Source organism: Eleutherodactylus coqui, chromosome 6 (assembly GCF_035609145.1).
Source record: "Eleutherodactylus coqui strain aEleCoq1 chromosome 6, aEleCoq1.hap1, whole genome shotgun sequence".
Lineage (NCBI taxonomy): Eukaryota > Metazoa > Chordata > Amphibia > Anura > Eleutherodactylidae > Eleutherodactylus > Eleutherodactylus coqui.
The window spans coordinates 217,490,021-217,514,674 of NC_089842.1; the positions used below are offsets into that span (position 1 = coordinate 217,490,021).

The 24,654-nt window shown below is 51.8% G+C and overlaps 2 protein-coding genes across 2 annotated transcripts in view; one reads left to right on the forward strand and one right to left on the reverse strand.

Annotated features, from left to right (window-relative positions):
* The first annotated feature begins 159 nt into the window (after nt 1-159).
* Nucleotides 160-10,141, forward strand: TOMM40L (translocase of outer mitochondrial membrane 40 like). The gene is made up of 9 exons (XM_066608742.1): nt 160-300; nt 493-986; nt 2,342-2,409; nt 2,682-2,774; nt 2,886-2,987; nt 6,933-7,038; nt 7,163-7,285; nt 7,645-7,721; nt 9,526-10,141. Exons 2-9 carry the CDS (start codon nt 875-877, stop codon nt 9,766-9,768), a joined length of 924 nt encoding a protein of 307 aa, XP_066464839.1. The 5' UTR covers nt 160-300; nt 493-874; the 3' UTR covers nt 9,769-10,141.
* Nucleotides 10,142-10,558: 417 nt separating this feature from the next.
* Nucleotides 10,559-24,654, reverse strand: part of NR1I3 (nuclear receptor subfamily 1 group I member 3) — a 40,411-nt gene continuing 26,315 nt past the window's right edge. Inside the window, exons 4-9 of the mRNA XM_066608739.1 lie at nt 19,806-19,999; nt 17,785-17,999; nt 17,335-17,480; nt 17,004-17,120; nt 13,516-13,621; nt 10,559-11,382 (exon numbers count right to left, since the gene is read on the reverse strand). Of these exons, the coding sequence (XP_066464836.1) occupies nt 11,247-11,382; nt 13,516-13,621; nt 17,004-17,120; nt 17,335-17,480; nt 17,785-17,999; nt 19,806-19,999 (914 nt within the window). The 3' untranslated portion in view covers nt 10,559-11,246. The remainder of the gene's footprint in view (nt 11,383-13,515; nt 13,622-17,003; nt 17,121-17,334; nt 17,481-17,784; nt 18,000-19,805; nt 20,000-24,654) is intronic.

The window sequence follows — 24,654 nt, forward strand, 5'->3', positions numbered from 1 at the left end:
TCACTTTACAGTCGTCACGGCTCAGGCTGTTTCATCCCTCATTCATGTCCCAGGACGCGCTCCTCCCCCTCCCGGTGACCCCGTTGCCAGGACAACAGCTCTCACGTTACCCCTGCGTCCCCTCCTCCTGGCCACACTAGACATGGCCGTCACTGGCTGGTGATGTCACTCTGGGCGGAGTCTGCCAGGAGTTGCAATGGCGGCCATCACCCTGGTGACATGAATAGAGGGAAAGTAAGGGCAGGAGACGGCGCTGGAGGAGCTGCCCGCTCAGTGGTGACCCCTCAGAGCCAGTGCCTGGTAATTATAACTGATTACAGACGAGTTAGATGAAATATGTGATATGGAGCCATTGGGGGACGATGTTCCTCACTCATGTCTATTTATGGCGCATATGAGGTGTAATCCGTAAGGTCTATTGTATTTGTGTGCCATTTTATGGTGAGTTGCGGGTACATACGTGTGACTGACCGCTCAATTTTCTCTTATCAGCTTCAGTGGAGGTGAGCATGTTGGGGGCTCCTGGCAGCGGTGACCACCCAAGGCCCTGTGCCCCCTGGCGGCGGTGACCGCCCCGAGCCCTGGACCCCCTGGCAGCGGTGACCGCCCCGAGCCCTGGACCCCCTGGCAGCGGTGACCGCCCCGAGCCCTGGACCCCCTGGCAGCGGTGACCGCCCCGAGCCCTGGACCCCCTGGCAGCGGTGACCGCCCGAGCCCTGGACCCCCTGGCAGCGGTGACCGCCCCGAGCCCTGGACCCCCTGGCAGCGGTGACCGCCCCGAGCCCTGGACCCCCTGGCAGCGGTGACCGCCCTGAGCCCTGCAGCCCCTGGCAGTGACGCCACCAAAGCTTACACTGGACACAACAACGCCACCATGGGCAACGCCTTTGCTCAGTTGTACCCCGACGGCTCCTGGTGGATGAGGCACAGACGGGCGGCTTTACCCAATCCGGGGAGCTTCGATGAACTGCACAAGAGCTGCAAAGGTAACTCCGCCTACTTGAGCAGGGGGCTCTTCATTCATATGAGGGGCCGCCACTTATAGAAGCAGTGGTCTCAGTCTATGTGGTCGGGGAGCTCCACCTGTATAATTGGGGACCTCCACTTGAGCAGGAGGGGGTCTCCACCTGTATCTTTGGGGACCTTCACCTGAGCAGGAGGGGGTCTCCACCTGTATTATCGGGGATCTGTATCATTGGGGACATTTACCTGAGCATGAGGGGGTTCCCACCTGTATCATTGGGGACCTCCACCTGTATCATTGGTATTATTGTACCTTGTCACCACTGGAAGGTAGGGGTGGTGACAAGGGGGCACCTGTCAAACAATATAGTAACGCCCCCAGCTTCTGATTGGCTGGGGGGGCATTACTAAATTAACCCAGGGCAGGAGACCAGCCAGTGCCATTCTCAGATGGCAGGAATACAGCGGCGAGCGGTGGCGGCACATACAGAAGCGCCGGAGGACACAGCCGCCGCTGCCAGCAGCGGCTGTGTATGCAAATCTGCAAGTGGTGTCCACAGATGGCAGGAGGACCGAGGCAACATTGGGAGCAGCGGCAGAGGCGCAGGCTGTCGCACACTGACAGCCAACGAGAGCAGTCAGTCACTGGAGCAATTGGCGGCCAGGGCGGAGGTGAGAGCCAGCACAGCGCCAGCCTAAAAGTGCCCGCATGGAGAACTCACAGAGCGCTGGAACAGATGCAGCCTGTGTACTGATTTTTGCCTGCCCTGCAGGGTTAGGGTAAGGGGCTATTTTCACTATTAGGCTTACCCCTTAACCTTACCCTTCAGCACGGGCACAACATCACTAGACACGCTTCTGCTACCACCTTCAAGGACCTTTCAAAAGTCACCCAATCAGGAGCTGGGGGTGTGACAGGGGCATTCCTGCATCTAAGCCCTGTCAAACCCCTAGCTTCCTGGTGGTGACAACATACAATAATACCTCATCAGGGACCTCCACCTAAATATGAGAGTGGTAACCACCTACAGTATATGATCGGGGGCTTCACCTGAATACAAGGGGGTCACCACTTGTATGATTTGGGAGCTACACCTGAACGCAAAAGGGACTCTGCCTGAATACAAGAGGAGCTTCCCTGAATATGAGCGGGGGCTTCCTCTGAATACGAGGGGTCTCCACTTATCGATTGGGAAGCTCCAACTTAATCTGGGGGATCACTATTTTTTGAGTTCTTTACCTGAATATGAGAGGAGTCACCATTTATCTGAGCAATGGTCTCCACCTGTATGTTTGGGGGTCTCCACCTGGTCATAAGGGGGTCTCCACACTTCTGTAAGGCGCCCCCATCTGATTCGGTTACGTTTGTCTCTTGCAGAGGTTTTCCCGCAGCAGATGGAGGGGATGAAACTGATCATCAACAAGAACCTCAGCAGCCACTTCAAGGTACCCGCCGCCTTCTAATAGACTCTGTTTCAGATTTTTCACCATTTTCAATACCTCTGCTTCCTGTCAGTAAATAGTTTCCCACCTGATCTAACACTTACCACAGCTCAGGGTGTGTTACAGCTGTATCCAGCCCAGACAATGCTCTGTGAGCTGAACGCATCAGCAGCACTGACAACATTCACTGACCGCAAGCAGAGTGTGTGTTACAATGGCATAAAGTCTACTAGAAACCCCCTTTAAGGCTAGAATTAACCCTTTCCTGCCCTCAGGTCAGCCACCAGATTCATATGAGTACCATCGGCCTTTCCGGTTATCACTTCAACGCCAAGTACATCGGAGACACTCAGCCTGGCGCTGGCGAGGTACGGAGCGTCCTGTGGTGTTTATGGTAGTACTCAGCGTGGCGGCCAATCAGAGCCCGGCGGTGTATCTAGCAGCGTGTTGATTGGACGCCTCTTTCTCTCTTCTTACAGATGTTCCCGCTGCTGAGTGCAGATCTGGACAACGCTGGCAGCCTCAACGCCCAGGCGGCCTATCTCCTGGCCGAGCGCGTCCGATCCAAGGCTGTGTTCCAGGTAATATGGCTGCCTCCGAGGTATCACAGTCTGCGAGTTACATTGTGACGGATCTCCTACTCTGTACGGCTCGGCAGTATGAACTGTGGCACGGATTTCCATAACATTCGCTTGAGTGATAAAATGGCGTAGATGCATATTTCAGTGTGCGGCGCAGGCCAGGCTCTCACGGCCGATTATGCCACGGTTGTGTCACAGAATCACTGCCAAATCCATGTTAGGAAAGTGCGCCATTCCTTTAAAAAGGATTCCGTGTGGGATTTTCCGTACACCAGTTTGCCGCACTGAATGAGGCCAATCCAGGTGCAGATCACGCTCTCAGAAGTCTGCAGCTCTGGGTGCGACTGGAGGATGAGGGGGCGGTGCAGCTCTGGGTGCGACTGGAGGATGAGGGGGCGATGCAGCTCTGGATGCGACTGGAGGATAAGGGGCAGTGCAGCTCTGGGTGCGACTGGAGGATGAGGGGCAGTGCAGCTCTGGGTGCGACTGGAGGATGAGGGGCAGTGCAGCTCTGGGTGCGACTGGAGGATGAGGGGCAGTGCAGCTCTGGGTGCGACTGGAGGATGAGGGGCAGTGCAGCTCTGGGTGCGACTGGAGGATGAGGGGCAGTGCAGCTCTGGGTGCGACTGGAGGATGAGGGGCAGTGCAGCTCTGGGTGCGACTGGAGGATGAGGGGGCGATGCAGCTCTGGGTGCGACTGGAGGATGAGGGGGCGATGCAGCTCTGGGTGCGACTGGAGGATGAGGGGCGGTGCAGCTCTGGGTGCGACTGGAGGATGAGGGGGCGGTGCAGCTCTGGGTGCGACTGGAGGATGAGGGGGCGGTGCAGCTCTGGGTGCGACTGGAGGATGAGGGGGCGATGCAGCTCTGGGTGCGACTGGAGGATGAGGGGCGGTGCAGCTCTGGGTGCGACTGGAGGATGAGGGGGCGGTGCAGCTCTGGGTGCGACTGGAGGATGAGGGGGCGGTGCAGCTCTGGGTGCGACTGGAGGATGAGGGGGCGGTGCAGCTCTGGGTGCGACTGGAGGATGAGGGGGCGGTGCAGCTCTGGGTGCGACTGGAGGATGAGGGGGCGGTGCAGCTCTGGGTGCGACTGGAGGATGAGGGGGCGGTGCAGCTCTGGGTGCGACTGGAGGATGAGGGGGCGGTGCAGCTCTGGGTGCGACTGGAGGATGAGGGGGCGGTGCAGCTCTGGGTGCGACTGGAGGATGAGGGGGCGGTGCAGCTCTGGGTGCGGCTGGAGGATGAGGGGGCGGTGCAGCTCTGGGTGCGACTGGAGGATGAGGGGGCGGTGCAGCTCTGGGTGCGACTGGAGGATGAGGGGGCGGTGCAGCTCTGGGTGCGACTGGAGGATGAGGGGGCGGTGCAGCTCTGGGTGCGGCTGGAGGATGAGGGGGCGGTGCAGCTCTGGGTGCGGCTGGAGGATGAGGGGGCGGTGCAGCTCTGGGTGCGGCTGGAGGATGAGGGGGCGGTGCAGCTCTGGGTGCGGCTGGAGGATGAGGGGGCGGTGCAGCTCTGGGTGCGGCTGGAGGATGAGGGGGCGGTGCAGCTCTGGGTGCGGCTGGAGGATGAGGGGGCGGTGCAGCTCTGGGTGCGGCTGGAGGATGAGGGGGCGGTGCAGCTCTGGGTGCGGCTGGAGGATGAGGGGGCGGTGCAGCTCTGGGTGCGGCTGGAGGATGAGGGGGCGGTGCAGCTCTGGGTGCGGCTGGAGGATGAGGGGGCGGTGCAGCTCTGGGTGCGGCTGGAGGATGAGGGGGCGGTGCAGCTCTGGGTGCGGCTGGAGGATGAGGGGGCGGTGCAGCTCTGGGTGCGGCTGGAGGATGAGGGGGCGGTGCAGCTCTGGGTGCGGCTGGAGGATGAGGGGGCGGTGCAGCTCTGGGTGCGGCTGGAGGATGAGGGGGCGGTGCAGCTCTGGGTGCGGCTGGAGGATGAGGGGGCGGTGCAGCTCTGGGTGCGGCTGGAGGATGAGGGGGCGGTGCAGCTCTGGGTGCGGCTGGAGGATGAGGGGGCGGTGCAGCTCTGGGTGCGGCTGGAGGATGAGGGGGCGGTGCAGCTCTGGGTGCGGCTGGAGGATGAGGGGGCGGTGCAGCTCTGGGTGCGGCTGGAGGATGAGGGGGCGGTGCAGCTCTGGGTGCGGCTGGAGGATGAGGGGGCGGTGCAGCTCTGGGTGCGGCTGGAGGATGAGGGGGCGGTGCAGCTCTGGGTGCGGCTGGAGGATGAGGGGGCGGTGCAGCTCTGGGTGCGGCTGGAGGATGAGGGGGCGGTGCAGCTCTGGGTGCGGCTGGAGGATGAGGGGGCGGTGCAGCTCTGGGTGCGGCTGGAGGATGAGGGGGCGGTGCAGCTCTGGGTGCGGCTGGAGGATGAGGGGGCGGTGCAGCTCTGGGTGCGGCTGGAGGATGAGGGGGCGGTGCAGCTCTGGGTGCGGCTGGAGGATGAGGGGGCGGTGCAGCTCTGGGTGCGGCTGGAGGATGAGGGGGCGCTGCACCTCTGGGTGCGGCTGGAGGATGAGGGGGCGGTGCAGCTCTGGGTGCGGCTGGAGGATGAGGGGGCGGTGCAGCTCTGGGTGCGGCTGGAGGATGAGGGGGCGGTGCAGCTCTGGGTGCGGCTGGAGGATGAGGGGGCGGTGCAGCTCTGGGTGCGGCTGGAGGATGAGGGGGCGGTGCAGCTCTGGGTGCGGCTGGAGGATGAGGGGGCGGTGCAGCTCTGGGTGCGGCTGGAGGATGAGGGGGCGGTGCAGCTCTGGGTGCGGCTGGAGGATGAGGGGGCGGTGCAGCTCTGGGTGCGGCTGGAGGATGAGGGGGCGGTGCAGCTCTGGGTGCGGCTGGAGGATGAGGGGGCGGTGCAGCTCTGGGTGCGGCTGGAGGATGAGGGGGCGGTGCAGCTCTGGGTGCGGCTGGAGGATGAGGGGGCGGTGCAGCTCTGGGTGCGGCTGGAGGATGAGGGGGCGGTGCAGCTCTGGGTGCGGCTGGAGGATGAGGGGGCGGTGCAGCTCTGGGTGCGGCTGGAGGATGAGGGGGCGGTGCAGCTCTGGGTGCGGCTGGAGGATGAGGGGGCGGTGCAGCTCTGGGTGCGGCTGGAGGATGAGGGGGCGGTGCAGCTCTGGGTGCGGCTGGAGGATGAGGGGGCGGTGCAGCTCTGGGTGCGGCTGGAGGATGAGGGGGCGGTGCAGCTCTGGGTGCGGCTGGAGGATGAGGGGGCGGTGCAGCTCTGGGTGCGGCTGGAGGATGAGGGGGCGGTGCAGCTCTGGGTGCGGCTGGAGGATGAGGGGGCGGTGCAGCTCTGGGTGCGGCTGGAGGATGAGGGGGCGGTGCAGCTCTGGGTGCGGCTGGAGGATGAGGGGGCGGTGCAGCTCTGGGTGCGGCTGGAGGATGAGGGGGCGGTGCAGCTCTGGGTGCGGCTGGAGGATGAGGGGGCGGTGCAGCTCTGGGTGCGGCTGGAGGATGAGGGGGCGGTGCAGCTCTGGGTGCGGCTGGAGGATGAGGGGGCGCTGCACCTCTGGGTGCGGCTGGAGGATGAGGGGCGCTGCACCTCTGGGTGCGGCTGGAGGATGAGGGGCGCTGCACCTCTGGGTGCGGCTGGAGGATGAGGGGCGCTGCACCTCTGGGTGCGGCTGGAGGATGAGGGGCGCTGCACCTCTGGGTGCGGCTGGAGGATGAGGGGCGCTGCACCTCTGGTTGCGGCTGGAGGATGAGGGGCGATGCAGCTCTGGGTGCGACTGGCGGTTAATGTCACAGAAAATTAAAGATAGGTGATAGTTAATGTAGCCGCCATTAAAGCCTCTAGATTTGCCAATCTGTCCTTCGGGAGTCTGGGAGAGCTGAATGACCCCCTGTGGCAGCTGTAGAGGCGTCCATACTGGTGGTCCCCCGGCTCTCCAGGCTTGTAAGGGGCCCGCTGTAGGATGCAGATAGATTTGCTGAGTGACTATGTTTTCTGTCCTTCTCCAGACCCATCACTCCAAGTTCCTCACCTGGCAGGTAGACGTGGAGTACCGGGGGGACGACTGTACGGGGACCCTGACGCTGGGGAACCCCGACATCATCAACGACTCAGGTGTGTGCCATCCTCCCCTCCAGCCCCATTACTGTGTACAGAGACCAGCAGGTGGCAGTATATCTTCATACAGTCTGTTATTCCAGTATCCCCTCTGCATTTTTCTTCTTTTCTGGCTTTGCAGTGATCCTGGTGACGCACTTTCTGCAGAGTATCACTCCCCGGCTGGTCCTGGGTGGAGAGCTGGTTTATCACCAGCGGTTGGGAGAAGAAGGAGCCATCTTGACTTTGGCGGGAAAATACTCGGGTATGGTAATATATGGAGGGAGACGCAGTCACATGACTCATCTGTTTTAGAACCTGTTCTAAAAATGTAATAGAAGTATTACTTTATTTTATACTCCAGTCACATCCAAAGCTGCATTCACAAATCCTCTGGTTTGTGGACAAGACATACCACAACTCTAGGTTTCAGTTGCTTAGCATCATATGTAGACGACATTATCCTGTTTTCTGTGGCTGATACTGGCATCGGGGGTGTGAGCGGTCAGAGGTCGGACACCACCACCCCCCCCTGCCCGCCAGACTACCAGACTTGTGCTGTACATTTCTGTGGTTGTCGCCGCGCTCTGCTGCTGTCACTGACCTTCTTGTCTTCATTTCCAGCTCCCAACTGGGTGTCCACTCTTAATGTCGGGTACGGCGGAGCGCACGCCAGCTACTATCATAAAGCCAACCAACAGGTGAGACCTGCTCTTAAAGGGCCACTAACCTCAAGTAGTACAGAAGTAACGCTATGAAAGGAGGCGCTGATCCCAAGGAGGATATGTATCACATCACACCATATTATACAGTAATCCGGTATAATAATATTCAATATAATGTGATGTAATATAACATACAATCCATCCGGATAGTCGTCACACCCCTCAACTTCTTACATGTTGTGCCCCCCCCCCCCATCATTCTGCACTCAGTACCCCATAATGACAAAGTGACAACAGAACGGGAGAAATCTTTGTACATTAAGTAAAAATTTGCCCCAACATAAGTATTCACACGCTTTAGTATGACACGTGATGTTTAGCTCCGGGGGCTCCCATTTCTCTTGATCATATCTGAGGTGTTTCTACTCCCTAATTGGAGTCATCCACGGTAAATTCATCCGATTGGACATAAAAGAGGCCCCCCCCCCCCCCCCCCCATGTATATAAGGTCTCACCGCTCATAATGCAGATCAGAGCCAAAACCAAGAAGGAGGTCAGAACTGCCTGCAGAGCTCAGAGACAGGAGTGTGGAGGCGCAGATCTGGGGAAGCTACAAACACATCTCTGCTGCCCTGAAAGTTCCCAAGAGCCCAGCGGCCTCCATAATACTTACATGGAAGAACAACCAGGACTCTTCCTAGGGCCGCTGACAAGACAATGACCCTAAGACCCCAGCCAAGATGGCACCGGAGGGACAACTCTGTAAATGTCATTTAGTGGCCCGGCCAGAGCCCTGAACCCAATGGCACATCTCTGGAGAGACCTGACAATGGCTGTCCACAGACGGCCCCCATCCAACCTGACAGAGCGCAGAAAACCCCCAAATCCAGGGGTGCAAACCTTGTGGCATCATCCCCAAGACTAGATAGCTGGAATTACTGCCAAAGGGGCTTCACCTAAGTGCTGAGTACAGGGGTGTGAATACTTATGTCACTGCAGAATGGGGGTTTGTCACTTTTAAAAAAACTTGCAGATTTCTCCCATTCTGTTGTCACTTTGTCATTATGGGGTACTGAGTGCAGAATGATGGGGGGGGGGGGGGGGGGGGGGGGAGGGGGGCACAAGGCCACAACATGTGAGAAGGTGGGAGGACTTTCTGGATGGATGGTACATTACACTGTCTGCTATAGTCTGTGATGTTACATCAGCTTGTGTATTATATTAATCTTTGCTTCCATTAGTCTGGAGTTCTCTAGCACATTATATATTACATTGGGTTCCGCCAGGCTGTATCTGCTGTTAGATCCCGTGGTACTTGTTAGGCTGCCTGTCCACGGGCGTTTTTACATTGCGCTCCCCGCGGTGAGAATCCGGCTGCGGCGAACACAATGCACGCTTTTCATAGCAACGCTATCATGGCAATTCTCTGCTCGCGGCCGGCAATCCGCAGGTTCCTGCTCCCGCAGCGGAGATCCACGCGGGATACCGCAACGCCTGTGGACAGGCAGCCTTATATATCTTCCTATTAAGCTCTGATATTATAGATCATACTGGGTTCCGCCAGGCTGTATCTATTATATCCCGCGGTACTTGTTATATATCTTCCTATTAAGCTCTGACATTATATATTATACTGGGTTCCGCCAGGCTGTATCTGCCATTACCGGTATATCCCGCGGTACTTGTTATATATCTTCCTATTAAGCTCTGATATTATATATTATACTGGGTTCCGCCAGGCTGTATCTATTATATCCCGCGGTACTTGTTATATATCTTCCTACTAATCTGCGCCATTATATTAGATTACAGTCCAGTAAGTCACATGCTCTCCCTTCAGATCCAGGTCGGCGTGGAATTTGAAGCCAACACCCGCCTGCAGGAGACGTCCTTTGCTTTCGGTTACCACCTGAATATCCCCAAGGCCAATATGGTGTTTAAAGGATCGGTGGACAGTTCGTGGTGCGTGGGGGGCGTCCTGGAGAAGAAGCTGCCCCCCCTGCCCGTCACCTTGGCCCTCGGGGCTTTTATGAACTACTGGAAAAATAAATTTCACTGCGGGTTCAGCATCATGGTGGGATGATGGTAATGAGCTGACCCGCCCCTCCCCCACCTCCCCACTACAGATCGCTGGGCACCTCCTACCGTGGCGCCAGCCCACTCTCCGTATACTGTCAATATACATTATTGTTGGTGTGAAGGGGTAAATGACTTTCTGGGACACAGGACAATGCTGCCCCTGATGGTGGGACAAGGCACTGCACCCGAGCACTCTCAGGCCTTAATGTCTCAGGGCCACCAGCGCCGTATGTTTACAAGGTCCGTGCGGCTGGAGGGCGGCCTCCTCGCCAGATATCCTTTCCTCATTCCATGGTTTTCCTCTTGTGTTTCAGTTGCAGGAGTTTTGTTTGGCCTCTTGGAGGCGCTGTTCATGTTTATAAAGCCGTTCTTTCCCAGACTTTAGTCAACTTTGTATTCTGTCACACGCCGAGTGCTCCGAGCCGCCGCACCCTCATTAATACCGCAGTTGTATTGGTTGGCACTGAGATGTCCCCCAAAAAGGAGTGCAGGAGACCTATACTGACCGCCCCTTTATTAGAGCCCCGCCCTCTCACAATTGGGTTTCAGGGTACATAGAACAACACAGCACTGTTTTCGGGACCATTCTGGTGCAGTATAGGTTACATACCATTTTCTTACACAGGGGGCGCTGTAGCAGAGCAGGCCTGATCAGATGTACTTCCTCAGGCCAGTGTGTATTATTTAACAGTCTTGTGGGGCAGTACCTAGATACAGCCACCAGATGGCAGCAGATTCCCTTATTTCCCAACATTGGTGTAACATCTGCAGTAGCTCATGAATAATGTGACTGATTGTGGGAGTGCCATGATTTAATGGGCAGGTCCCTAAAGAATATATGTACAGAGAATACAGCTCATTATAAGGTGCTTTTTTTCCCCTTTTTCAGTAAAACATTATGCATATAGCAAAAAAATGCACATTGGACATAACGGTCAATCGTTTGGTAGGACGATGGTGCAAACCATACAGCGCGCTTCACAGATGGTTGCTGGGCCGCATGCACACCGGCCAGATTTGTACGCGTTCATGGCCATTGTACTGGTACTGTGCCCGGTGGCACTGGCTGGCCCGCACATCGCATTGAACCATGCATGACTGTTGGCCAAACTGATCATCCACAATTAAATGCTATAGAATGAGATCTCCGTCATTGATGGCAGCCGCAACGAAGTCTCCGACCCTGAACAATGGCTGATAACAGAGACCAATCGCCTGCATTTGATTGGAGTCCACAGCAGGACATCTAAGTGCAGGTCTGATTATTAACAAATCGTGAAATCTGACAACCAGAAATGTAATAACACTGGGTTTTGGCGTTGTGGCCCCTCCCTTCATCATAGCAATCAGACAAGGAGGAGGGCGATGGAGAATAACAATTTGCGCTGTAGCGAAATTATTCAAGGCAAGCGATGCCAGGATGCATTGTTCATTTGTGCGTCCTATGATTAGTTCTTGTTGTCTGTGTTTTTGCGCTGCTTCTCAGCTGAATATTTCCTTCATTAACGGCGTCATTGCGTCCTCCATCACGTTCTGGATGTGAACCATCTGCTTGGTGTTCTCCTCGTTCAAGGTGCGCAGCTCTGCCAACATTGATAGTAGCTTCGCAAATAGGAACCTGGGGGGAGGAGCCAATATGCAAATATGAGTCACAGTCCCGCCCCCAGGTGATAGTGATATAATGACGTGATCAGACATGGAATCCACACACCTTATATACTACAGTGACATCATCTATTACTGCTGATAACCAGCCTGTAGATCATGTCTGAGAGGTAGTCACAGCCCCGCCCCCTGGGGATGACATTGTAATGGCCCAGAGTTATTGGGGTCCCCTCCAGAATATTCCATGTCTATCTCGCGTTACCGTCTTGTCAGTTTCTTGTTTGTGGAGTGCATTTGACTTATGTGTATTGGATGTTTGCAGGACTGAAAGAGTTAATGTCTGATATGTTGTGTCCTGTCTGCAAAATGTATCGTTTTGTATGTGTCATGTGAGGATGCAAGAGACATGGAAGAGCCAGAGAGATGGTCTGCTGATCCCGCCAGGGCCTAGCCCTGCAAAGAGACTAGCTATAGCCTCCATGTGTAGAGAGAGTGAAAGCCCGGATATGATGGAAACGTGTGGGTATGTAGCACCTGTATCGCATGCATCCGTGGGAATGGGAAAGAGTTACTAAACGAGAGGAGCGTGAGTGTATGACAGGAGATAGAGAGTTTGCCAGTAGAGAAATCTTACAGATAACTTGGACTGTGGATGATACAAATGCCCCGAGAATCCTCCCTGTTACACCACGATGATTTGCTTCTGTACAAAGACTATTTTATTTGGATATACTTTCAAGAGTTTAAGTAAACCAACAGAATCGACCGTTCCTGCTTCTTGTTCAGAAAATACCCTGTGTGTGGACTACTTTATTACATCTGAGAGATCCGCTGCAGATGATCGAATAGTGGTGTCACGAGTGAGAATTGGACTACAGGTGGGCCCACTCCTTGGACACTGCAACATCACTGATATAATGAGATCTACTACTGCTGACAGCCAGACTGTCTGAACGGTAAGTCGGGTGGCTGGCACTTGCACTGTCTGACCTGGGCACACAGCACCCGCATACGTGATCGCTGCCAGCTGGTAATGCAGAATGTCTCCCGCAGTAGTGACTGTACAGGAGTGAGGTATCTACAGCCCACTGATGGCAATGTAATGGGGGAGCTGTGTTTGGTGGGCAGCATTATGGGGGCACTATTTCTGGATGGTTAGACATTAGAGGCTTTCCTGGTAACTGGCACATTATGAGGGTACTGCCTGTGGCTGGCAACATTATGGGGCATTGTCTCTGGCTGATAACATTATAGGGGTTCTGGCCCTTGTTGGCATTGTTATGGGGGTTCTGTGTCTGGATTGTAACTAGAGGAGTACTGCCTGTGCCTGACAATGTTATGGGGGTACTGCCTCTGGATAGTAACATTACGTGGGTATTACTAATGACTGGCTATGCTATGGGGTAATTACCAGTGTCAACATTATGGGGACCTAGTTCCTGGAGAGTAACTTTAGACGGGTACTGCCCCTGGTTGGCAATGTCATGAGGGCATTGTCTGTGGATGGTACTGCCCCTGGTTGGCAATGTCATGAGGGCATTGTCTGTGGATGGTAACATTATAAGGTTTCCACTTGTGGCTGACAACATTATGGGGTATTGTCCTTGCTTGCTAACATTACATGCGTAGTACCAATGAATGGTCACAATAAGGGGGAAATAGCAGTGACTATCAATGTTATGGGGGCATTGACTTTGGATGGTAACATTACAGGGGTGCTCCCTGTGACTGGTAACATTATGGGGGAATTGTCTTTGGATAGTGAGGTCAAGGGGGGAAACTAGTGACTGGTAATGTTATGGGGGCATTGTCTCTAGTAATATTACAAGGCTACTGCCGGGGACTGAAGTGGATTGTTTCTGGATGATAGTATTAGAGGGGTATTGCCAGTGATTGGCAATATTATAGTGGGCATTGTCTGTGGATGGTAATATTATGGGGAGCCTGTAACTGGAAACTTCACATAGGTATTGTTTGTGGGTGACTATGTTAAGGGGGCACAGCTCCGCACCGGGCATAGGAAAATGGGCACCTGTAAACAAATATACCCCTTACTGCGCCAGTTTCGCCTGTAGCGCCTCCACCTCACATTCAGCGCAGTCATCTGTGTAACCAGGTTCCTCCCATGTCGGTGGCGGCGTGTTACCTGCTGCCCGGAAGCGGGTGGTGATAATCGATGTAACATTTCAGGGTCATGGCTATCGTTTCCTGGATCTTATCGATGTGCTTGTGTTCAATGACGCCTGGCCGGTCTGTGGAGAGAGGGCGGGTTATTATATGGCGGGTACAAGTGACCAATCACATCTCTCTTCTGGTGGGCTCAGTTGGTGGGGTCCGACCACTGATCCTGAGAATATGAGCGCCTGGCCCCTTACACCCAGTATATAGTTGGCGGCACGTGTTGTATACACCCAGTGAGCAGGGGTAAACCAGGCATGCCGCCTTAAGCCGTAGTCTGCAGGACCTCGCAGGGGCGTCAAGCTGCCAGCAGCCGGTGACAATTTAATTACATGCCATATTAATAGGCAATAAAAAATAATTGCTCGCTGTGTCTGCGAGCGAGCAGGTAGCAGCCCAACGAGCAGTCATCTCACTAGCCCCTTAGCCGCCGTCCGGCGGCAGCTGCTGAGATTAGGGTTTGACCTCCTTTCCCAGCATTGCAAATGCTGGCTGGAAAGGTCAGGGGTCACATTCTGAGCACCGCAATGGCAGCGGGATGGGAGCAACGGGGCCTATGAGTTGAATTCGTTGGTTGGCTGCAGGTAAACTACAAGGAATACTGGGGTCACTATTGACACTGGGGTCACTTTTACTACTGGAGCTACTAATGAGGATCACTATTACTAATGGGGCCTCTATGGGGGGGGGGGGGGGACATATTACTGGGGCCTCTAATAAGGGGGCACTATTGCTACTGTGGCCAGTAACGGGATCACTATAAATACTGGGGCCCTTAAGAGGGTCACTATTACTACTAGAACCACTATGGGGGTTACCATTACTACTAGGACTACCATGGAGAACACTATTACTACTGGGGCCATTATGTCTGACACTATTACTACCAGGCGATTACTGCTGGGGCCACTAACTAAGTGGGTCGCTATTGTTGCCGGGGCCAATAAATGGGGCAGTTACTACTGAAGATACTAATGGGTTCACTGTAACTACTGGGCCATTAATGGGGGTCACTATTACTCTTAAGACTTCAGAAAAGTATTGGTGCTTCTAATATGTGTTGGGTATCTTCTGTATCGGTGCTTCCAATGCCTGTAAAATACTGTATATACTCGGGTATAAGACGACTTTTTCAGCACATCTTTTTATGCTGAAAAAGCCCCCCTCGGCTTATACTGGAGTGAGGGACTGGGTAAAAAAAAACAAAAAGCACAATACTCACCTCCCAGCCGTCATCTGTGTCCCCGGCGCAATGGTGTTCCCGGTGGTGATTGGATCGAGCGCCAGCCAATCACAGCCAGGGCTCGATCATTCACAGCCATTCAGTGAATGACATCACTGAACGGCTGTGATTGGTTCATTGAGCACCGGCTGTGATTGGCTGTCGCTCGATCAAATCACAGTGCTTACTTGCTGACGGCGGGGGAATTCAAAGCCGAGCAGAGAGATAACAGCGGGGAGAATTACATAGCAGCTTGCTGCACCACCAGGGATACCATCGCACTGGGAACACAGACACGGCTGGGAGGTGAGTAGTGCGGGGGGTTTTTTGGACCTAGTCTAGCTAGGTTTATACTCGAGGCACCTAGTTTTCCCAGTTTTTTGTGGTAAAATTAGGTGCCTCTGCTTATACTCGGATTGGCTTATACCCGAGTATATACAGTTAGGGCCAGAAATATTTGGACAGTGACACAAGTTTTGTTGTTTTAGCTGTTTACAAAAACATGTTCAGAAATACAATTATATATATAATATGGGCTGAAAGTGCACACTCCCAGCTGCAATATGAGAGTTTCCACATCCAAATCGGAGAAAGGGTTTAGGAATCATAGCTCTGTAATGCATAGCCTCCTCTTTTTCAAGGGACCAAAAGTAATTGGACAATGGACTCTTAAGGGCTGAAATTAACTCAGAAGGCGTCTCCCTCGTTAACCTGTAATCAATTAAGTAGTTAAAAGGTCTGGGGTTGATTCCAGGTGTGTGGTTTTGGATTTGGAAGCTGTTGCTGTGACCAGACAACATGCGGTCAAAGGAACTCTCAATTGAGGTGAAGCAGAACATCCTGAGGCTGAAAAAAAAGAAAAAATCCATCAGAGAGATAGCAGACATGCTTGGAGTAGCAAAATCAACAGTCGGGTACATTCTGAGAAAAAAGGAATTCACTGGTGAGCTTGGGAACTCAAAAAGGCCTGGGCGTCCACGGAAGACAACGGTGGTGGATGATCGCCGCATACTTTCTTTGGTGAAGAAGAACCCGTTCACAACATCAACTGAAGTCCAGAACACTCTCAGGGAAGTAGGTGTATCTGTCTCTAAGTCAACAGTAAAGAGAAGACTCCATGAAAGTAAATACATAGGGTTCACATCTAGATGCAAACCATTCATCAATTCCAAAAATAGACAGGCCAGAGTTAAATTTGCCGAAAAACACCTCAAGAAGCCAGCCCAGTTCTGGAAAAGTATTCTATGGACAGATGAGACAAAGATCAACCTGTACCAGAATGATGGGAAGAAAAAAGTTTGGAGAAGAAAGGGAACGGCACATGATCCAAGGCACACCACATCCTCTGTAAAACATGGTGGAGGCAACGTGATGGCATGGGCATGCATGGCTTTCAATGGCACTGGGTCACTTGTGTTTATTGATGACATAACAGCAGACAAGAGTAGCCGGATGAATTCTGAAGTGTACCGGGATATACTTTCAGCCCAGATTCAGCCAAATGCTGCAAAGTTGATCGGACGGCGCTTCACAGTACAGATGGACAATGACCCCAAGCATACAGCCAAAGCTACCCAGGAGTTCATGAGTGCAAAAAAGTGGAACATTCTGCAATGGCCAAGTCAATCACCAGATCTTAACCCAATTGAGCATGCATTTCACTTGCTCAAATCCAGACTTCAGACGGAAAGACCCACAAACAAGCAAGACCTGAAGGCTGCGGCTGTAAAGGCCTGGCAAAGCATTAAGAAGGAGGAAACCCAGCGTTTGGTGATGTCCATGGGTTCCAGACTTAAGGCAGTGATTGCCTCCAAAGGATTCGCAACAAAATATTGAAAAAAAAAATATTTTGTTTGGGTTATGTTTATTTGTCCAATTACTTTTGAGCTCCTAAAATGTGGAGTGTTTGTAAAGAAATGTGTACAATTCCTACATTTTCTATCAGATATTTTTGCTCAACCCTTTAAATTAAACGTTACAATCTGCACTTGAATTCTGTTGTAGAGGCTTCATTTCAAATCCAATGCGGTGGCATGCAGAGCCCAACTCGCGAAAATTGTGTTACTGTCCAAATATTTCTGGCCCTAACTGTACAGTAAGTACAGTATGTGCAGTGAGGGGCGCAATTTCACACTTCACCTCAGGCAGCATAAAGGCTTGGGGCACCCCTGCCAGAGAATCACGTGACAACCATGCAGCACTGTCCAGATGTCACCCAAGATATGGTGCCATACCTGGGGAGAAAAGTGCCAGAGCCTGCATCAGGACATATTCGGACTCATGAAGCTTTAACGTGCGGAGGGTGATATGGAATTTCTGCATTGGCTCCAAGTACATGCGTTGGAACCCGGCTGAGTACGAGAAACAAGACAGACAAAGTTAATAATGGAGACATGCCAGCAGGGTGCAACCTACCTTATACATACTACTGGCTACAATTACAGTGACACCCCCCCCAAGAAGGAAGCCTCCCCCCTCCTTTAATGGGGAAGCCATATGGTTGGTGAAGACCTGACTGCAGATCCACGGTACAACCACGGGCACCTCCAGCTGGCACATACTCACTCATAACACCGTGCTCTATAGTCAGCTTATGACGTCCACATTCCCAAATCTTCGTCTCCAGGTTGAAGGCCGTATTATACTGCAGATGGGAAATTTCCATTGTGGCTCCTTTCAGCAACGAGATCTGGTCATCTATAGACAAAGCTCTGCGAGGAGGGAAGAATTACATACACAGTGACTCCACCGGCAGAATAGTGAGTGCAGCTCTGGAGTATAATACAGGATGTAACTCGAGATCAGTACAGGATAAAGTCAGGTATGTACACAGTGACTCCAGCAGCAGAATAGTGAGTGCAGCTCTGGTGTTATAATAGGTGGACACGTGTTTTAGTACTATTGTACCCGATTTCTCCTGTAGAGGTGCTGCAGTAACAATATGACAGGAGACGATGGAGCTGGTGTATAGAAAGTGCACACCATGAAATTAAAGTTTGTTCAAAATGGACTCACCGGAAGACTGGGATCTCTTTGGCAAAATTGATGACTTGTTGAATCATATATGTGGACAGATCTGCAAAATGCGGTAACTCTGTCCCTGTGTCTGCTTCAATGATCTTTTCAGAGGCAGCAGACTGATCCACACCACCCAGACTACAGTCAGGAAAGGATAGCGACTCGTGTTGCTGCCTAAAGTTCTCCCAGTTGGTCCTTGCAATGGGTTGTGGCTGGAAGGAAGAGATAGAAATGTGTAGGTTATTGATTTTTGGCCAGTAGGTGGCGATGTATCCCTGATGATTTTCACAATCTTAGGTACTTGCACTCTGGCCTCCTCTCTACCTTCTGAGTTTCAGTCTGAAAATGGGAGAAAAGTATCTTGAGCAGCTGTTCGCTCGCAGGCTTTTCTTGCTGGGACTGACAGCGCGAATAGAAAGCATGGCAGCGCGGCATATTCCTGTCCGACTGTCAGACGAGAATAGCACAAGTCAGCGCGGTGTTCAGCACATCGGAAAGAGCACGGAGGGCATGTCTGCCTGCTGCCTGATGCCAGTTGTGCCCGAGAATCCGGGTGCAACTTTTAAATCACCCGTGTGCAGGTAGTCTAAGAACGATTCGCCTGCACGAGTTTCATCTGATTACGACACGGACGAAACTCGCAAGAGAAAATACTCCTCTGATGTTAATGGGTTAATTTACATGAGCGATGTTTCACTTGCACTGATAGAGGAGATCGAAGAATCGCAGCATGTCCTAATTTTGGGCAATTTTCTTCAATAATGACCCATTATTTTCTATGGGAGAAAAATTAGGTGCGTGGAATTAAATCCGAATGCTGGCTTCTTGCGATTTTCTAGTTTTATTATTGGAAGAACGTGCGGTTTTCAGGTGCGCTTTGCAAGTGCAGCGATGTGATGCGGGCTTCCCATAAACCACATCCCAATCGCATTAAAAAAATTGCAGGTTTACAAGTGCGATATTAGCCCGAATTTCTCACTCGCCTGTGTGAATGCACCCTCGCAGTAACATGTGGTCGGCACTAATAGGGGGCATCTCTGTGGCATCGGCAGCCGCTGCTTAATAAATGGACCAGAAAGTCAGCTGACCTTCCCCTCTAGGTTGGGTGAGCTCCCCATCTATCCTCTGGGGGGCATCTTATCTCCCGATCTCCAGTTAATGAGTTACACAGTGCAGCACCCGGATCCGGTGCCATCTGGCCCTTTCGCCCTCAGTGCCACCAGTTGTACTTCATGTTCCTGCCAACACATTGCTCCAGAGTTACTGATTACCAGTGAAGGTTTATACAGAAAAGTCAAAGGTCTTCCTGGGCGAAGCTGGCGAGAGGGAAGACCAGGCGAGTGGTGGCACTGCACAGTGCAGACCCCACTCACCCACCACCAATAGTATATACCGTCACCTATAGTATATACCACCACCTACAGTATAGACTGCCACCTATAGTATACGCTGTCACCAATAGTATATGCCATCACCTATAGTATATACCGTCACCTACAGTATATACTGTCACTGTTGTTTGATTACACCGTATTACTGCTCATACAGAGGTACTGCGTTGTAATACAGGGAGGGGGCTTCCAAGAAGGATTAGATAGGAGGATTAGGTACACTAGTACAGCAGACAGTATCACACAGGAGAGGCTTAGATACAATGACACAGCAGACAGTATCATGCAAGAGAGGTTTAGATACACTGGTATAGCAGATAGTATCACACAGGAAAGTGTTAGATATACTGGTACAGCAGATAGTATCACACAGTAGAGCAGATGCTTAGATACACTGGTACAGCAGAAAGTATCACAGGAGAGGCTTAGATACACTGGTACAACAAACAATATCACACAGGAGAGGCTTAGATACACTGGTACAGCAGACAGTATTACTCAGGAGAGGCTTAGATACAATGACACAGCAGACAGTATCACACAGGAGAGGCTTAGGTACACTAGTACAGCAGACAATATCACAAGCAGAGGCCTAGATACAATGGTACAGCAGACAGTGCCCCTCACCCTGTAACCCACAAAGTGTTCAAGATTGGCATCAAAGTGTTTCCTGTGGGCATCGATGAGGGTGGTGATCAGCTGCTGCTGCTCTTCGGTCAGGGACCCCACTTCCACCACCTTCTGCCCCCTCTGCAGACGTTCCTGCCTCTTCTTCATCCTCAGCTGCCGCCGCGCCGTCAGCGCCTCCTCCGACAGAATCACTGGGGGCCAAACCAACAGTTATATTACATGCATTTACAGGGTCACTCGATGGCCCCTAGGGGCATCCAGGGCCCCTACTGAACACCCCCTGCTGGTGGCCCAGCTGTCTCATCCCAATCCACAGTGGCACCAAGTACTACTCAACTACAGATATCTGCATTTGTATCTGCACATTTCTGCCACCGTCTCAATTGAGCCGTCAGATATTTCTGAGCACGGACTTACGAGTTTTGGGTTTTGATGGATTTCTATCTTTGGTTATTAGGCCACGTCTGCACATAGCGGATTGTACTTGTAACGCATGGCTTTAGATGCGGATTTCACCGCTTCAAATGAGGGGTTAAAGCTCTCGCCAAAATCCGCACGTTACATGTAAAGACACGGATGTTCTAAAGACGTGAGCTGGTGCCTATACGCCTTGCTGTATATATATGAAGTTTAGTATTAAAGCAACCCAGGACCGAAGGAGGGGCAATGTCCTACAGGCAAAGGAGTATTAGATACACTGCAGGCCAGTGCCTAGGCAGGGTGTATAGCTGCTGGGGGGCAGACCGGGATGGGGGTGGCTCGGCTAACTGTTGGCATGATGGTAGTAACGGCCATGGGAATTTCCAGTCAATGGCTGCAGTCAGATAATGATAAGGGGGGAAAGAACCAGGACTCCATAGCTGCCAGACCATCTACTAACTTCCATACACTTGTCTAGCAGACTCCAGCTTGTTTCTGGTAACTTATCCATGTAGTAAGCATGATTCTGGTACAGTGTTTATGTAGTAAGCTTGGTTCTGGTACTGTATATAGTAAGCTTGGTTCTGGTACCGTATCTATGTAGTAAGTTTGGTTCTGATACTGTATCTATGTAGTGAGCTTGGTTCTGGTACTGTATCTAAGTTGTAAGCTTGGCTGTGGTACCGTATTTATATAGTAAGCTTGGTTCTGGCACTGTATCTATGTAGTAAGCATGGTTCTGTTACCATATCTATTTAGTAAGCTGGATTTGCTTGCTACTCTTTCACTGTGACAGAAGAATCAAAATATAAAACCGCCTTCACTGCGTAATTCCTTATATTAAAAAATAACCTTTATTGGATAATTAAAATATTAGGCTCATAGGACAAACAGCGTATAACAAAAAAAACCACTACCGGTCTGGATACCCAGATGGAAAGCAGAAATATTAAGGACTAAAATAATCAAGAGTGACATAGATGGATGGCCTCTGATGAAAGTCAGCCACACCAACTCTATTTACACCCACTATGATCTATTCTGTTTGGTCAGCGGTATAAATCCGCAGTGCTGAACTATATTCGATGAGGATTCACCGCCCATACAATAACGAATCTCAAAAAGCAGCGACCGGTTCTTAGAAAACTGGTTCAACGCGTTTCTGCCGTGTGAGCGGCTCTTCAGGAACCAAAATAGAACCCGTCTATCGATTTATAGTGCCAGCCAAACGATAGCTTTTGACTTTGCACTTAAGTCCTTGTGGAAGATAGGGAGTCACCCAGAGCCCCCACACATACATAAAGATGGAAGCTGCCTTGGTTAGGGATGGTGGGTCAGAGGTCCGTCTCCACTCAGATGGAATAGACCACTGCTAACCGAGATGATCCAACAAGATAAAGGGCTAGATCATCATAAGGAAGCTTAGTAGTCCCTTTACTGGCTTCAATAGATGTATGAGTCAGTAGACTTGGAATAATACCCTAACGATGAGGTGGTACTACCTATATTCCTATGCGCCTGTCATAATAGAAAGTACGGACTAAGTAACAAAAATTGGAAAAGGTAGTGGTGAGGGCCACCAAAATAAAAAAGCAGCAGACGAAGCCTATAGCCTCCAGTCTTGATGGTAGACCATACCATTACTTAGTCCGTACTTTTGATTATGACAGTAGCATAGGAGACCCTTGAGTAGCATTGCTCTTAAAGGGGTTGTCTCGTGAAATCAAGTGGGGTTCAGCACTTCTGTATGGCCATATTAATGCACTTTGTAATATACATTGTGCATTAATTATGAGCCATACAGAAGTTATTCACTTACCTGCTCCGTTGCTAGCATCCCCGTCGCCATGGATCCATCTAAATTCGCTGTCTTCTGGCGTTTTTAGACGCGCTTGCGCAGTCCGGTCTTCTCCCTGGTGAATTGGGCCGCTCGTGCCGGAGAGCTGGTCCTCGTAGCTCCGCCCCGACACGTGTGCCGATTCCAGCCAATCAGGAGGCTGGAATCGGCAATGGACCGCACAGAGCCCACGGTGCACCATGGGAGAAGACCCGCGGTGCATTGTGGGTGAAGATCCCGGCGGCCATCTTGGTAAAGGAAGAAAGAAGTTGCCACAGCGCGGGGATTCAGGTAAGTAATAAACTATTTTTTTTTTTTAACCCATCCCTTGTGTTTGTCTTGCGCCGAACGGGGGGCCTATTGAATAAAAAAAAAACCTGTTTCGGCATGAGACAACCCCTTTAAGTAAAGCTTTCAACTTAATGTGTCAGGGCAGCGGCAGTCCCTCAAATAAAGTTGCATTCCTCAGATAAGGGCGCCTACTGCTCTATGACCCCGGGCGCCACTCAGTGTCCTATGAGCCTAATATTTTAATTATCCAATAAAGGATTTGCTTGCTATATTTACATAGTAATCTTGGTTCTATTGCCATATGCATGTTACTGCAAGAGATAAGCCTTAGTCAAAGATGTCTGGCAATAGCGTATTTCCTTCTCAACAATGGAAACCCATGTGGTCTCGGCCGAGTGTGCATGCGTATGGGAGAGTAGGGAGCAATAAGCTGTCAGCTTAACAAGTGTCTGGCCAACACGTACCTAAAGTGCATGGGCAGTAGCGTTAATCTGTCTTACCAATAGGAGGCGTAAGCACTATAAGTGCATAACACAGAATGAACCCTAAATACGACCCTGTCCGCAGGCCCAACTGTGTGTAAAAATCACAAATTCAAAGAAAATTCTATAAAAGTTTCATAAAAAATTGATCCAGTTTTCCAAGACTGAAAAAACACTCGTAGGGCGGCTTCACGTGACTGTATGCGTAAAAACGCTCGCCGCAGCGATGTGCGTTTGCAGATGGATGAGATTTGAAGAGATACATAATCTGGGTTTTGCGCACGTGTCAGCACATAGTACTGTACTTTTTGCGCACGCAGGGCTAGGTCACGCACGGCACACCCCTTCCGTGAATTTTTAGGCTATTTAAAGCCTAACGAGATCCGGATGAGTTATTTTACCCACATTTTGCGCAGCGTCACACGCTTCCTCTTGCGTATCCTTGCGCCACTCATAGACTTCTATGGGGCTTTCGCTGTGCAAAACGCAGAAAGACAGAGCAGCTCTTATTTTTTTACGTGTGCAAAACACTTTCAAGGGAATAAATCCTTTGACATCAATGGGCTCAATTCTCTGCGCATTGCAGGAATCGCATGGGAAGAGAATCCATTATTTACAATGGGTCTATTTACATGTACGCTTTTTCTCTTGCAGAGCTGCAGCGAGACGGAAGAATTGCAGCACGTCCTATTTTTGGGTAAATCGACCATTCTTCCCTATGGGAGGAAATCAAATCACATTGCGCTTGCATGTACATGCGAATTTCATACGAGTGTGATGGCCTGTGTTTTTGCTCCCATAAGCAATAATGGGCAATTTTAATACGCGTAAAAATTGTAAGTGCAGTGATGCGGTGTTTTTCTTGCAAAAAAATTCTGAGCTTTGCAAATGGGATTTTTCATCTCCTTATTCTGCTCTACTCCTACAGGCTGTTGGTCACATTATAACACGCCGATAATTGTCTAGTGATCATTATACAACGCTCCTCGGGCCGGATGTGTCCTCAGATAAACTCTCACTTTAATATTTCACACATTTCCGCACGGAGCTAAGAGCTGCGAGCGGAATCCTATAATCATGTTATAATGGTGCTACGCTTCCCCCCCCCCCCTTTTCCCTGCGGCCCCCTGTCTCCGCAGGTGGGGGCTCAGCGTCCAGCGCAGTGTTGTACTCGTTCTTCCTGCGGATAATATTTATTGAAATAACATGAAAGGCATAAATAGCGGCGGGAGGGGAAGGGGATATTCATAGATCTCTTCCCGCAGTGATGAATGCGCCCCCCGAGTGTGAATTATATGAGCGAGCCTCCTATGGAGTGATGGTCCTGCTGGGGGTCTCTGTAGCGGGGGCTCAAGTCGGGCTGCACTGCTCTCCCTTTGCAAACAGTGGCATATGTAGCAGACAGCAAAGATCCAACTTGGCCCTCCATACAGAAGGGCCCGGTACTTGTACCCCTACGTCCTTGCCATGTCTGGGGGGCAATTCCCAGTAGCAAAGTGTATGGGACCACCCAGGGCTGAGCCCCTCTCTCATATGGCCCCAGGGCAGCTGCATGGTCTGCCTCTGTAGTATATAATAGCTGCAGGGGGCCTCATCTGCAGAAGTGCAGAACCAAGCCTAGGGTCCTGGAAGACAGTGTTGGGTCCTCACGGACAGGGGTGGCGGTGGCCATAAGGTGTGGGGCCACCAGGTTTTTGCCATGAGGTCCTCTCCAATCTTTAGGTCAGCAAAGGCTTCTGGGAATGGAGAGGCACATGGAGGAGCTGCGGCTACAGACCTGCCTGTAGTTTATGGACCCTTATGGAGTCGGTCGGGG

Bases quoted from the DNA above. Each gene is read 5' to 3' on its own strand.
- TOMM40L (XM_066608742.1), top strand. From the start codon at position 875: ATGGGCAACGCCTTTGCTCAGTTGTACCCCGACGGCTCCTGGTGGATG. The intron at 2,775-2,885 runs GTACGGAGCGTC...CTCTTCTTACAG, and splicing joins CTCAGCCTGGCGCTGGCGAG to ATGTTCCCGCTGCTGAGTGC. The intron at 2,988-6,932 runs GTAATATGGCTG...GTCCTTCTCCAG, and splicing joins GATCCAAGGCTGTGTTCCAG to ACCCATCACTCCAAGTTCCT.